Source organism: Oryzias latipes, chromosome 22, assembly GCF_053564925.1.
Source record: "Oryzias latipes strain Hd-rR chromosome 22, Olatipes_Hd-rR_3.1".
NCBI classification, from domain to species: Eukaryota; Metazoa; Chordata; class Actinopteri; order Beloniformes; family Adrianichthyidae; genus Oryzias; species Oryzias latipes.
The window spans coordinates 21,500,616-21,515,751 of record NC_136258.1 but is presented as its reverse complement, the minus strand read 5'-3'; the positions used below and the strand labels follow the sequence as shown (position 1 = coordinate 21,515,751).

The following is a 15,136-nucleotide window of genomic DNA, read 5'->3' as shown; positions in this document are numbered from 1 at the left end:
CTGGGGCTCACCCAGGCAGGGGTTGAGGAAGGTGTTGGGTGAGGGGGCTGTAGAGGATAGTGTAGTGTCTAGGGGGGTAGGGGTGGAGCTGTGGTTGCGTCGTGATCTTTTGGCTGCTTGGGTCATGCGCCGAGGCTGGCCTGCAGTGACGAGGCTCCAGCTGGGTGGTGGGTCCTCTGGGTCCTGGCTCCATCTTTGGCCCATGTCTTGGTGTCCATTGCCAAATGGCCCCAATAGCTGCCGTCCAGTGCAGCTGAGTGTGCCTGACCTGTGACCTTGGAGGCCCAACGCCGGGGTCACCCGTGGTCCCTGGTGCTCTGCGCCTGGCTGGTTGGGTGGCTGGTCCCCTTATCTCGGGCTGCATGGGTCCTTTTGCCAGTGGTGCTCCGGGTCCGGGGGTCTTCTGCCCCCTCTCTCCTGGTCTGACCGGTCGGGTGTAGGAGGATCTGCTCCCCCTAATAAACACATGGTACATTTCAGCAGTGTGCTTGCTTCTCCCCCCGTGCACACTTGCACGTGCACACTGTCACACTGCTCCCTGTCTATCAACAGACATCTTCTGCTTATCTTAGTGTCAGAATTTCACTCTTGGATGTAACATTTGTCTGTCTAGCAGATCTAGCATAAAAGTTATGAAGCCAGGTTATCATAACCTATTCAAATTAACAACTTGGCACTTGTACCCCCTCACTTTCTCCCCCTCTCTCTCTTTTTCTTTTTTTTCCACACTTTTCCCCTCTCTCTTCTCCCTGTAAAAAAAAGAAAGAGGTCCCCAGGTGCTGGTCATGGTTGCATTCTGTCACCAGCAGGGCTCCACTGCTGGGTCTGTCACAAAACCGCCAGCAGTTCTATGTCTTTATGCAAGTCTGCTGATGACACTAGAGACAAGTTCACCTGCAACATTTGACTGTCTGCAACCAACCTGGAGGTGCGCTATAACAAGGTGGCGCTGTTCATCCGGAGGCAAATTTCTGATAGACTTCTGTTGCTCTGCAGAAAATATATCCTAGAAAAAAAAAGTTATTTTTGTTCTGGCTATAAACGGCTTAATCATGACTAAAGTACCACTGGGAACATTTTTACAATAACTCACATTGAAAGATTGCAACTGCAGTTCCAATAAACTGCTTTTTTTGTCCATATTTTTGCATCTGAAAATTATAATGTTGTGAGCAAAAACTTACCATATCACCCCAAACATGATAATTAATACCATCTATATCTCATAAAAACATGATATAGCAAATTTTGCTTCAGTATATTTCAAAGGGTTTAAAATAAACATCTTCATATCCATTAATTTGAATTTTCTGTCAATTCTTTGCAGGGTTTATAAAAACCCAACATATAGTTGTTGTTTTTTTATCTGCTGCCTTCAAACCTGCATTTACCATGTAAATCTATGTCTCATATGGAAGAAAAATAAATGAATATCTTTACAGTAGTTTTCTTGTTGCTGTTAATCATGACATCACATTCTCAGTGGAGCTTTCAAAAGATTCATTTAACAACAACAACAAAAGGGCTGTTTAGAAAAAAGAACAAAATAATTTACACAGATTTAAAAAAGTAAGGAAAAAGATCGCAAGGACATGAAATCTGTGTTAATCAGAAAACATTTGATGTAATGCACAATAGTACAAACACTGTAAGTATGCTGACATCACAGCAGGACTGAAGGTCGGGGGGATTTGTGCAATATCCAGTCTTGATACGTTTTTTCCATGTTCTATAACATTTCTAAACGTTTGCTAATAAAAGAGCCCAAGGACTCCTTTAATACAGAAACGTGTAGCAAAGGTCACACACTTCTGTGAATGTTCATGGAAATCCTAACTGCTGCAATCCTGGTTAAACAATAAAGATTTACTGCTCCTGTAATGTGTTTAATGTTCATTTAGAAAACTCTTTTAGGCTTGTGTCTCACAGGGAAACTAAACGTTATTCCTGAATTTTGAAATATTAGTTTGCAAGAAGCATCTCACAGTTCCCTTTCTTTCAACATTAAGTTATTTCTAAATTTGGCAGTTATTCTCCCTAGTTTCTGTTTTTTCCCCCTATTGCTCATAAAACCACATCCGCACCCTTTTCACACGAACATCTGCCTCCTCCTCTGAGATTCTTGGTGTTACAATATGTTTGACTGTTCGAAAACTTAAATGTATTGAAATGTATCTTATATATTTAATAAAATCTTTTTGATTTTATTTAGATTTTTGATCTATTTGAACATTTTAGAATAAAAATATTTCATCAGAACCAAAAAATGTAATTGTAACTATAAAAATATACTAAGAACCTGTAAGCATAAACATCTAAAAAAAACTGTCTCCTTTGTGGACAGGCCCCGCCCCTTTTAGATGTGTTATACATGTACGTCTGACAGAAATGATCATAAACTTCCAGCAACCTGTTGTGTTATGCTTTATGATTTCACCCCCCCCCCCCCTTCTATAATCATCCTCCGAACACACCCCCCCCCCCCCCACACACACACACACACACACACACACCCAAACACACACTCTAACATCTCTCTCTCTTCTTTTCCGTCAGGTCCAACAAAGAACGATTACAAATATAATTAATATAAAAAAAAAATTTGTGTAGATTTACAAAAGGGGTTTATTCAAATCTACACGCTGTGTGTCAGAAGATTCATAACCCCAGGTTGTCAAATTAAAATATGTCCAATACAAGAGGCCTTCAGCCATCTGGTTGCTCAGCTGTTGGGCAGGACAAGTTTTATTATCTTTACTCTGTGTGGAATATGAGGAAGCAGTTGTGATCAGGTGTATAACAGAGGTGTAACTTGCATTTTCTGCTTCAAAAAAAGGAAAAAAATAAAAGAGATAAATAATTGCCATAAGAACAGTATGCGTGCACACACAATTACTCTTCCAACTGATCCCTTGTTGAACCCTGAGTTCATAAGTGTCCCTAAAACCTGATTCATAAATCCATTTCTCCACTTCCTTGGGGCAACGCTATGCAGTAGAGGGCTGAATACTAAATATTCATAATTGATCAGTAAAATAGAAAATTGAACTAGGGAAACCAGAAAACTCCCAACAAACCTTAAAAGAATAAAAATGCAAAAATACTTTTTTTTGTAGCTAAAAAGATGGATGAAATTCACTTAAAGACCCACTCCAGTCATCTTTTGATCTGTCCTAAAAGTGTTCCCAGCATTCTTTTAGTTATGATTTTATCGTCTTTTTGTTTTTGTTTTTTGGCTAAATCAAGGACTTCCCTCCCATTTGGTGACATACAGCCATACAGTTTGAGCCAGACTGGATGAGGAAAACGAAGACGTACCTGGATTTATTTGTCTGCAGGTGGATGCATCAGAATGGGGCACAACAGGGAGCTTGTAGCTTGCTGTGGTACCTTTACGTCACAAACATAACCTTTTTTTAAACTGCATTTTTACGTCTGCTCCTGATTCACAATGATTTGAATCAAGAAATACTCAGAATTGTAGTTTTAATCTTAAATTTTATTTATATATGTCCTCAATCATGAGAAAAATAAGACAAGAAAATATTAATAACTTCAACAACAACAAAAAAATGTCATCAGAGTGGATTTTTAAAGTAATTTCTATTGAGGGCCATTGAAAAAAATACTTTTTGAAAATATATGTGTTTCAAAGTGAGCTTTTATTTGACTTTCACAAAATTCTATCATTAGGTTCAACAAACCGCATAAACAATTGATCTTATATCAAACCCCTTTAGATGATCTGTTATCAAAATCTCTGCAATTCTTGAGATTCAGTTGCACAAGATGTGACACTAGGTTTCCGCCACTAGATGTCCCTAAAACGAATGTCAGAATTTCAATTTTGGCGAATAATTTATCTTCTTTATTTATTTAGTTTTATTTTATTTTATTTGGCTAATGACTACATCTTAGTCACCTTTACAGCGTTCTGTTCCGTTTTCACAGATAGAAGGGCTGAACTTTGGACTCCACATCCAGATTGCTCCAGTCCAACTGGGCGAAGTATAACTATTATGATCAGTTAAACAAGATGCAGGTGTGCGCGTGCGCCTAAAGCGCTTAAACCATCATTCTTTTTTTTTTTTTTTTTTAGAAATAAGAGAAACTAATTCAAAAGTATTTTTTAAGCTTTATTCCCATGACGTTTTCCCGAACATGAAGTACCAAACCAGTGCGCTTAGACGTGGAACCACCCGCCGAAAGTGGAGATGGGTCACGAGAACTACAACTCTAACTAAGGAAACGCTCAGACGTTCTGAGCTCTGACAAGCCACACATCAGCCTCTAGCGAGCCTCCGTAAGTTTTATTATTTTGTTTGTTTTTATATAAATAACCTTAATTCCACCTTTCTTTTACTGTATAGTTTTGTCTTATTTAGTAATTCTCAAATTAAATCTTAAAATTAAGGTTTTATTGGCATTACTTTAGGTGAATTCTTAAAAAATAAGACGGACTAAAACAAAAAACTCAAGTTTTGAAAAAACGTTTTCCTCAATCTCTTAACTTATTTTTCTGAATTTCTACTCTCTTGTAAGCAAATCTTAAAAAAGGAATTGCAGCATTTTTTAATTACTAACGTTTTTCAGATATTTAAAAAAAAAACGATTGGAGCAGTTTTTTGGATTAAATGTTACATCTTAATCACTGAATTGTAACAAAGGTTTTAGTTGGATATTAAAACAAATTGCAACAAATAGAGGTTGAAAGTTATCATTTTAACAAAAAGGAATGAAATGGAAATGTGTGTTGTCAGCAATGCTTTATTTTTTTGTTTGTTTGTTTGTTTCACTAACTAGGTGAGCTAGCCTACAAGTGTAGAAAAATGGACAAGTCTATGATTTTAAATACCGGTATTCATTTAGAAAATTAGGTGGAACAGATTTGGGTGTTTTTAGAAGTGATGCCTTTGGTTTTTATTTGGCAGTTTGTGGGAAGGAACACAGTTCTGTATCATTTTTGTTTTGTAACCCTATGCATTGTGTTCAGTAGGAAATATTTATCTTTTTATTGTAAGAAAATACATGCAAGCTGTGGCAAATTCCTGGTTTTTAGAAAATTGATAGACCATAAGGAAAAATGTATGCTATCAAAAATGGTGTAAAGATGGTTTTTATCTTTATCTGCTTCTCCTGTCACCCGTTAATCTTTCATTTTTTTCTATATGCAAATAACATTCCCTACAGTCCTACTCTGATGGGCCCTTTGAATAGTTTCATACTTGGATGAATAAACTCTCACCTCCTAAATAGGGGGTCATACTTCTTAATTCTTTTTTTTTTTTGGTTTCTCATTTTGTTTTTTTAAATGCATTATTTTTTTTTTGTTTAACAATAGACATGTTGCTGAGTGCAAGGCTAATGCTTTAGCTTGCAGTCACAGGTTTAGTTGCATACATAAAGTATGAAGAAAAGATTCCTGAATAAGGCTACTTTATACGTTAAAAATATCACCCATCCGGCTCTTCCCTTGGCACACAGATCAAGAGAGGATCCATAGAATCATAACAATTTTTAACAAAAAAAAAGGAAAAATGTGACTAGAGTATATTTTAATGCTTTTTGATTATGCATTTACTTGATTCCATGTATATGTACGAATATTGCATTGTGAAAAATGGTTGCTTGCTTCAAAATCTACGTGCATTACCAGAGAAGATGTACTGAGGTCAGTGCAAAGCTGTGATTCCTGGTCTCTGTTTTATTTCTGTGCTGTGTTGTTTATGGAACAGAGATACCTGTGAATTTCCAGACTAGACTTGGATCCTTGACAGGCGCAGAAATATTTTGCACGTACAGACACAGTCTAATTTTACATTTTCACATGTTGCCTTGCTTGACAATACAAAACAAGCTTTTCTGCTTTGGGGCAGGAAGAGAGAGCGGGAACCGATGGAGCCCTTTGTTGTGGTTTTTTTTTTCATCTCTCCACTTTTGCAAATGGATTGAAATTTCATGCAGACTCTTGTGTGATTGTTTTTTTGTTTTTTTTCAACCACACATTATATTTTCAGTGTCCTGAACCATCCAGACCTGTGAAGGCCATATGGGGTCAAAACAAGAGAAAGCTGCTATTAGTAAAACCTGGATAAAGAAAAGAACCGATAATCTTAACAGTTAACTAGAAGGAGCTGCATTTCCAGGAGAAAACGCAGGGTTGAATGCTATATTACTGAATGAAAATGAAACTTAAAGGCTAATAATTGACAAAAAAGAAAGAAAGAAATGATCAAAGTTGACCATAAATAAAGTGAAAACAGCATAACAAAAAATATATATTTTTTGCAAGAAAAAGCCAGCGAGCTTCTGCACCAAGGATTCCCCATGTATTTCAATGGAGGCAAAAATCCTGGAATATCTTGAAAAGTTCCCGGATTTGAAGGACCAAACGTCATAGCTGGAAAGAGCTTAACATTTTAATAGTTGAATGGTTAAACTAACTGAAAAATTGCAGAAAAAGAGAAACAGGAAAACAATGGGTTGGATGCTTTATAGCATTGCATTGAATACTTTGTAACTTTCAACCAATGTACAAATATAAAATGAGCTATAATGTGGTCAAATTAGGTGTTTGATGAAGGAACTAAAACACTGAAGTTGAGTAAAGAGTTTGCCAGAAACACACCGATTAAATAACTCATCAAAATAGGAAGTATATTAGCATTATTCACATAACTGAATATACGTTGAGCTATTGTCATTTGTGGTTGTGCAGCTGCTCAGCACAAAAATCAAGGTATGAACTTGCAGTGTTGTGCTTTGAGGTTTCTGTCACATGAGGCACAGACTCTTTAGAACAAACGTATGCACCCGAAATGTTTGCCAACTAGCGATTGTGTTTCATATCTCATATCAGCAGTCTTTCCAAACATAGCAGGTTCATATTAGTACGAGGAAGAATGTAAAACTGTATAGCGCTTCAGTATGACTCCAAATACAACAAGGTGGATGCTACAGACAGACCACAATAAAAGATACAGCACCATGGCTCATGCTCTCTCACGCACACACACAAAGGATTTGGACTCTTCATTTACCTTGTAAATATTGAATGTATATGAGAGCTGGACTTAGTGACCACTACCCCATGGCTTTCCAAACAGGAAGTGTGCTCGGCTCCAAGAAATCAAACTCCCATAGCTTTCTATTGAGAAAATAAACTTTTACCCTTTCATTCTTTTCATCAGAATCATCATTCTTGCTCTGAGGCCTATTTTTAACTCTTGCTTGCTAGCTTTTGGTATAATTATGTGGTCCAAATGTCATGTCTACTGTGTAAACAGTTTATTTTAAAGGGATTTGATATTTTTAGGGTTGTTGCATGGGTCTCTTGGCTCATAATTCTTGGTGAAATGAAGTAGGTAAAATTTTCAAACGGCTTCCCTGTGCTCTTGAGTAAAGTCTGGGTCCCTGTTCCTCTTCCTCCTTTCACTCTCAATATTCTGAGATATGTACGCCTCTCTCTTGACATACAGTCACTGTCAAAAGCTTTTTTCATTTGCGTATCTCTATTTTGACTTGAAGCACTTCCTGCTTGAAACTCAAAGTCAGAAGGATCTTTGAAGCCCTGCTTTCATGGTCTAAATTACTGAAAATCTATGAGATCACAAACTACATTAGTTTTTTTACTTATTGAAACTTTGGGAGCATGTTCTTATTTCAGTGTTGAATGCTTAAAAAGTTGCAAAAAAAGTAGTTGATTGTCGTTAAAAATTAAATTGTTAATGTATTTTAGATTTTGATCCTTTTTTTATATATATATATATATATATATATATATATATATATATATATATATATATAACTTCCATTATCAATTTAATGCAATTAGCTAATTGCATTAGGAGCTAATTGCATTAAATTGATAATGGAAGTAAATCTCAATAGACCAAACTGCAAAACAAAAGCCATACTGTTGTTGTTGTTGTTGTTGTTTTTTCTTGAAGTCAGTAGAAATACTCATATTTTTATGGGACAGGAAGTAGTAATCTGGTGTTAAGAGTTTAGATTTGCTGGAGGTTCTTTATAGTCATAAGTGGTAAACGGTGGTCATATCTAGGACATGTCTCATGGGTGGTGAGATTAATGTAAACCTAGGCTTGTACATTAACTGCATGTTTGTTCCTGGTTCTGTTACAGGTGGGAAATGATCTCAGCATCTATGGAAAAGGGAAACTACAGAGCAGTGGTTCTTCTCCTTATGGTGGCATATTTCTTCATTACTGTCTTTAACACCATACCACCCATAACAAACAGGTTCGTCCCAAAGCCAAAGCGCGTCTCGCAGCCAGTTGAGTCTTCAATTCTGGCGTCCCAGCAGACAATCACTCCCCTCACCAACACCAAACACTTTTTGGTATCAGCTTTCATGGATCAGAGAGTGAAGGGTTTTGACGTCCGCATCATTGGAATATTCAGGAGAGACTCCATCCATCCTCTTCACTGTATTTTCTTCTGTGCTGGATTTTTAAGTGAAACCACATCCGCCTCTGTTCTAGTGCACTCAGATCACTTTGGTTTTCCCTTTGGAGCTACAGATGTTCTGTGTAGCAAACCTGATAACTGTAATGCAACTCATGTGACTCTTCTGACCAAACAAAATCCTGTTAATATATCTGACCAACTTTGGCTGCCAATAAGAAACAGAAAGACCCACAACAAGGAGACCAGAATGAACTTCACTGTCTGCATTTCTACCCTCTTTGGAGATTACAACAATGTGCTTCAGTTTACACAAAGTCTGGAGATGTACAAGTAAGAAAAGCTGTTTGTAAGGGCTAAAAGAACACAAATGAAACGGATTCCAGTTTATTTAATAAGAAATTGTTTTTTGCAGGTTGCTTGGTGTGAACAGAGTGGTGATCTACAACACCAGCTGTGGTCCTGAACTGGACCGTCTTCTGAAGAGCTACAGCCAGGAAGGTTTTGTTGAAATGGTTCAATGGCCCATCAATCAGTACCTGAATCCATCCAAAGGCTGGAACTTCAAAGAACATGGAGGAGACCTGCAGTATTTTGGTCAGATCGTCACCCTCAATGACTGCATCTATAGATCCATGGAGCGTTCGCGCTACGTCCTGCTGAATGATATAGATGAGATCATAATGCCATACCAACACGACAACCTGAACTCTATGATGGATATGCTGCAATCACAGCATTCAAATGTAAGCCATTCAATATATGCACATAACGGATAAGTTTCCTCCTTTCTGTTTACATCAAACTCTTGCTGTTCTGTAGGTAGCAGAGTTCCTCGTTGAAAACCACATCTTTCCCAAGAAACACTTTGAACCAAGTGGAAGATTTCATCTTCCTAGGTGGAACAAGGTGCCAGGAGTTAACATTTTGGAGCACATCTACAGAGAAGACCCAGACAGGAATATTTATCACCCACACAAGATGATAGTTCAGCCAAGGTAGGCTGGGACCTACAGTACAGACCAAAAGTTTGGACAGACCTTCTCATTAATTTGAATGAGAAGGTGTGTCCAAACTTTTTAACTTATTTATTTTTAACTTAACACTGTAAAAAAAGTTTGTTTTCTCTGTATTGACCTTTTTTGGCAAAAGAGGTTTTTGTTTCATAAACTTGATTTAATACTTTTTGGACAAAAACCTTATCGCGCACACAGAAACTTGGAGACACTTAATCAGGATTAAAGCAAAGAGATTAGCATCCAGGAATTGAAAACTGCCTTTGATATGAAGGTCTTTCTACACTACATGATCATAGAATAGAAGTTCTTGCATGTTGGGTTTTACCACACAAGAGTCGATGCAATGGCCTGCCACCCGTGTGAAAAGAGCAACTGAAATGGTGAGTTTAGAGCAGCTCAATAAAAGTCCTTTTTCAGGTATAGAAAAAAAAATCTTTTAGACAACTGTCTCAGGTTGTCAGAGTTTCATGTATTTAACTACAGTTACTGCAAGACCACTTAATAATTTTTGACCGTTTACCTTTGAAGAAAGTAAGTACAGATGTGCACCAGACCAGTTGTGTGAAATTGTAAGTTGAATTTATTTATTTTATACATCAGAGTTAAACACACTTTATTTCAAGACCCGCTGTTACGTCCACAAACGTACAGGTCCAGGGCTGGAGTGTACGTAACATAAGCACACACAATGAATAAGTTTTTCTTGAAGAGGAGGAGGGGAGGTAGGGACCAAGGTTGGGCTAAAGGAATGAAAAAAAGAAAACAAAACATGGCCTAACTATCACTGCTCCAAAACAGAACCAGAAAACAAAAGTCTCACTGATTTTTCTTTTTTTTTTTTTTTTTTTTTTTTTTTTTATAAAGAGGTCATAATACACAAGGGGTGGTACCAACCAACTTGCCTAGTGTGTCTAACAGAAAGCAAGCTACATGAGGTGTACAGGGTACCCTGTCTTTCCTGTCCAAAAACCTCCCACAATCTCCAACATAAAGAGCTGTTCACATTCATCTGTGTTGTGATCCAGAAAGAGCTCTTTCCTTAAGTGATCCACTGGAGCTTATATGCAGGCCTGGTGGCTGGCTCTGGGGCCTGATTGCACAGCTCGTTGGGTCACCACCACGTGTCTTCCCTCACAGGAAGCACACGCAGAGGAAGGAGGGAAAAAACAGTGGAAAAACTCCTGCATGAAACCCCCACTCCAATGAAAATTGTGTTTTTGGTGTTGAAACATGTTCTTGTGGCGTTTTTCTGAGGATAGAGAACACATTTAAAGAAAAATTAAGATCAAGATTGAACTTCTTAGTATTTCTGCATTCAAATCGTGAAACAAGCGCAGTCAAAAATATGTAGTTGGAAAATACCTGTAGGTGTGACATTCGGTGGGCTACAAGCTGCCTGGTCTGCTCCATTCCAATGCATCTGCTTGTAGTAGATCCATGCAAGTCGTTTTTCTCGTCTGAGCAGCTGGCATCTGGCTCAAAACTGCGGGGCTGGACAGCTCCAATATTGTTCACCACTTCTGTTGCACCGGTGATGTTAGGTTGTCGTGTGAGGGGCTTTGCCTGATTTTCAAGTCAAAGCAGGGGTACTTAAATAAGTCAAACTTCTCAGTATTTAAATGTGGGAACTACACCCCCACACTTAGTTGACTCACAGACCCTTAAGAGGCTTTGATTCTATGAGAACCTCGGTGCAACAGACCAAGCATGTTTCATATAAAAGTATAAAATTCAGGTTGTGTTTAGTGATCCTTTCCTCCTGGAAAAACGAAAGGCAAAATTATTTAGACCATTATATAAATCTAAACACATGATAGTTGAAAATAAAGTCTGATTTTTCTTTACTGAAACTGTTTTAAACCCATAAGAACCCAGACCCATTTTCCCCCAAAGAAAAATGATGTGGGATATACCACAGACCATTGATAGGCGGGCCCTTTAATTTAAGTCCCATCGGCTGTTGAAAAAGAAGAAAGAAAACGGAAATACTGGGGGTTTTGCAAGAGCGACGTTCCTCTGGAACGCTTTGGGAGAACCAATTTTTTTCCCCCATGTTTTCTGGGTTTTACCCGCTTCATTATTTCAACTCTTCCTGTAAAGGATAGACTCCACTAGTAACATCTGGGACATTATCCAGCCAAATATCTGCCGGAAACCTGGCTCAAATTTGCAACGCAAATAATGGACCAAGAAAACAACAGCTTTCTAAAGAAAACACAGAAACAATTCTCTAAAAAAAGAGAGGACAGTTGGAAAACCTGAAGCGGATTCTCTGAACAAAGGACCAGACACAGGAAATGACCATTGACTGTGTAAAAGTACTGGATGGAGTCTCTGATTGGTCAGCTTATAACTTGAATAACTTGTGATAAAGAAAAAATATCATGAAAATTAGGATTAGCAAGAGCATGTCAAGAAAACTGCATCATAGCAACAATGGGTATTCTGAGAAATAAAATAACTGTTGCTGTTTATTTCTCTATAGAGGTGTATGGGATCTCGGCTTCTTTGGGCGAGCGGTTACTTCCTATTTGGAACCCGGAACAGATTTCTAAGGAGTACCGAACCAGTCCTTTAATCCCGGAAAAGAAAAAAACAAAGACACTAAAAAGGGGAAGACTGTGTGGCCTGGTTTCCCTGCTGTCTTTCAGCAACATCCCTCTCTAAAAACCACTAAAAAATAATAGTTTGAAAAAACTTTGGACCTTTTGTGTGAAGAGCCAACCGAGGGTGTGGAGAACTTCATCCGTGACACAGAAGGATTTTCTTATCTTACCTTTTCTTATCTCAGGACAAAGACCTGGACGGTACCTCATGAAAAGTCATCTACAAACTCTCTCACCGTGGGCCACAGAACACCTTTCGGATGTCTTTCTGTTTCACTGATATTACCATGGGTTCTTATGGGTTAAGAAAAACGACAAAAAGAATACAGAAGAATCTGTTCACTTCAGAAGCCACATGCAATAAGCATATAAGGGAAGATTGAATCAGCTTTAATATTATTTGTGGGGTTTCATCAAAATCTATAAGTTGGGCCTATTTACTCTATTTTACAATTTCCCTGGCCAAAAGAAATAAAATCTTTATTTTATTCTTCATCTTCAGTAAATCTTCGAATATTACTTCAGTTTACAGTTTTCCTTTTTATTAAAAAAAGGTTGTGTATGGGGCTAATTTATCCATACAAGAGGGCTCCAAAACTTAAAGAATTACATTTTAAGCAGTTTCAGACTAACATGTACACACAATTTAATTTTTATGTGACTCTTGTCTAACAGGTTGGTGGAGCAGACATCAGTGCATGAAGTCTTAACAAAGTTTGGACAGCGGTTCAAAGTTCCAATGGAGGTTTGTCGCATTATTCACATCCGTGTGGCCCTGCGAGGATCCCTGAAGCTGGAGCAACTTCATGTGGACAAACGACTGTGGGACTTCCAGGAAAAACTGATTCCTAACGTGGATAAGGCTCTGCGGAGGGCAGGACAGCTGAGGGAGGAGGAGCAGAGCTGAGGGAACAGCAGGTGAAAAGATGAGCGCGGTGTGAGCCAAGTTAGTTTTCAATAATACTGTGAGTCTTTTGTAGTCTGTTCACTTTTGGAAGTCAAAAAGATCCGTTATCTTGAAACGTTAATTGTTTGTATGATTTTTGTTGAAAAGCAGGGATTGTGAAATTGTAGCCGGACAAATGTTTAATTAAAGAACATTCCGGCTCTCATTGGGTCATTCTTTGCTTGTGTCGTCTAATTCACTGTTTCTTAAAAGACTTGTTTTAAGTGGTTTTGTAAGTTTATGGTTAAATCTGCAGCTGTGGGAGAATTTTGTTAATTTCTACTGGTTATCATTTTAAAAACTTCCTTTTGCTTTGTAAATGTCCTTTATGATGTGATATCAAAAGTAAAGTCACTAACTCTGATTAAATTTTAAATGATAGTTGTATCATCGACAGAAATACAGCAGCATACATGTGAATATGCCATTAATTAATGACTATACATCAGTCAAGTTCAATAAAATACACAATGAAATGTATGAAAGGGAGTGCTTTAAAGATATTAAATTCAACTTAGTACTACCTCAAAAACTAGAATGTACAGTAAATGTATTCTTCTTTAATTTTTTTATATTATGAACAAATATGTTTTAATAGTTGTACATGCACATGTATTTATACTCATATGTATATGTATGTGTAAAGGTTAAATATTACATATACTTGGTTTATGTTTTCATTGACACACCTACAACTTTTGACATCTCTAATATTTGACATGTCATACTGACTAATATGTATGTGTAATATAGTAAATACTTTATAATACATATATGTACTCATTTATACAAATACACCTAAGTGATCAATGACCCCTTGTTACTAAAGCTACGTTCTTGTGTTTTTGCCTATATATTTGTATACAAGTTGCAGCTGATCTTTATATTGCATTGTTTCACTCTACCTATTGGCATACAAAACCTATATTTAGTTGGTTGCCCTGAATAGTTAGTTGTTTTTTTTTCCATCATATAATCTTTTTGGGTTTTTTGGGACAAATGTTGGTAAATGGCGTATACTTATATAGCGCCTTTCTTCCTACAAGGACAAAGCGCTTTACAGTCACAGACCCATTCACCCAGTCACACACACATTCACACACACAGTCACACACTGGTGGTCGCTCCGCTGCCAAACACAGGCGCCCGCCTACCACCAGAGGCAAGGTGGGGTTCAGTGTCTTGCCCAAGGACACTTCGACTCATGGGCGTGCAAGGCGGGAATCGAACCTGCAACCTTACGATCATGGGACGACCGCCCTACCGCTGCACCACGGCCGCCCAGAATTTAAAATTAGAGAATTGTTAAAATTAGAGAACCATCGTTTTTTACCATAGCTTTATACTGCATAAATCTACTTTTACAAGTCACTCAATAACAAAGGGCTTTTGTATGACATCTTTCTGGTCGATCTAATATCTTTACTTAAATGATCCAGTTTCTGTGTCCAAAACAACAGTTATACTGCTGGTAGCCTTGCTGATGGAGTCACTTGGCTCCTCAGATGTAACAACAGTTTTTAGATTTGGGTGTTTTTACTCTAATCCTTGCATATTTTGTATGTGTGAACTGCCTAAAATATGTCTCAAGAGTAAAAAAAAAATTCCTCCTCCATCCATGTATTGTTTTACTCATTACCTAAAGTTGCCAGTTCTGCAGTGTCTTTGTTGAAAAATGGAAAATAATCCTCCTCTTTGTAAATAAAAATAACCCTTCCTTTTTCTAAAGTTTATTATTGAAAGTTTTTAAGCTGCATATGTCAAATGAACTTACATTTCTCTCCATCAGAGTACAGCGTAACCCTTGTGCTATCCCAGGCACTTTACCATTGGGACTTGGGTCCAATGAGTTATATCACTAGAGGAAACACGCCCGTTTTAGAAGCCTAGCCGATGGTGGCGGAGCACGACGCCATCTTGGTGAGGTCGACGACGCCCACATGACAATGATTTCTATTGCTTTTAGAGGTGTCTAAGTAGCTGTTATATACTATATATATTTTTACATTTATATATATTTATACATATATGCAAATATATTTTATATATAATATATATATATATATAGATACATCATTTGTTGTTAAAGAGCCGTAAAAGCTCAAACTTTAATGAAAATGCAGTTTTGCAGGACTTCTTAC

At 37.5% G+C, this 15,136-nt stretch overlaps 1 protein-coding gene across 1 annotated transcript; it reads left to right on the top strand.

The window, feature by feature from the left end:
• Positions 1-4,010: 4,010 nt before the first annotated feature.
• Positions 4,011-13,161, top strand: LOC101167664 (uncharacterized). The gene is made up of 5 exons (XM_023951840.2): positions 4,011-4,303; positions 8,143-8,757; positions 8,840-9,170; positions 9,247-9,422; positions 12,725-13,161. Exons 2-5 carry the CDS (start codon positions 8,150-8,152, stop codon positions 12,954-12,956), a joined length of 1,347 nt encoding a protein of 448 aa, XP_023807608.1. The 5' UTR covers positions 4,011-4,303; positions 8,143-8,149; the 3' UTR covers positions 12,957-13,161.
• The last annotated feature ends 1,975 nt before the right edge of the window (positions 13,162-15,136 follow it).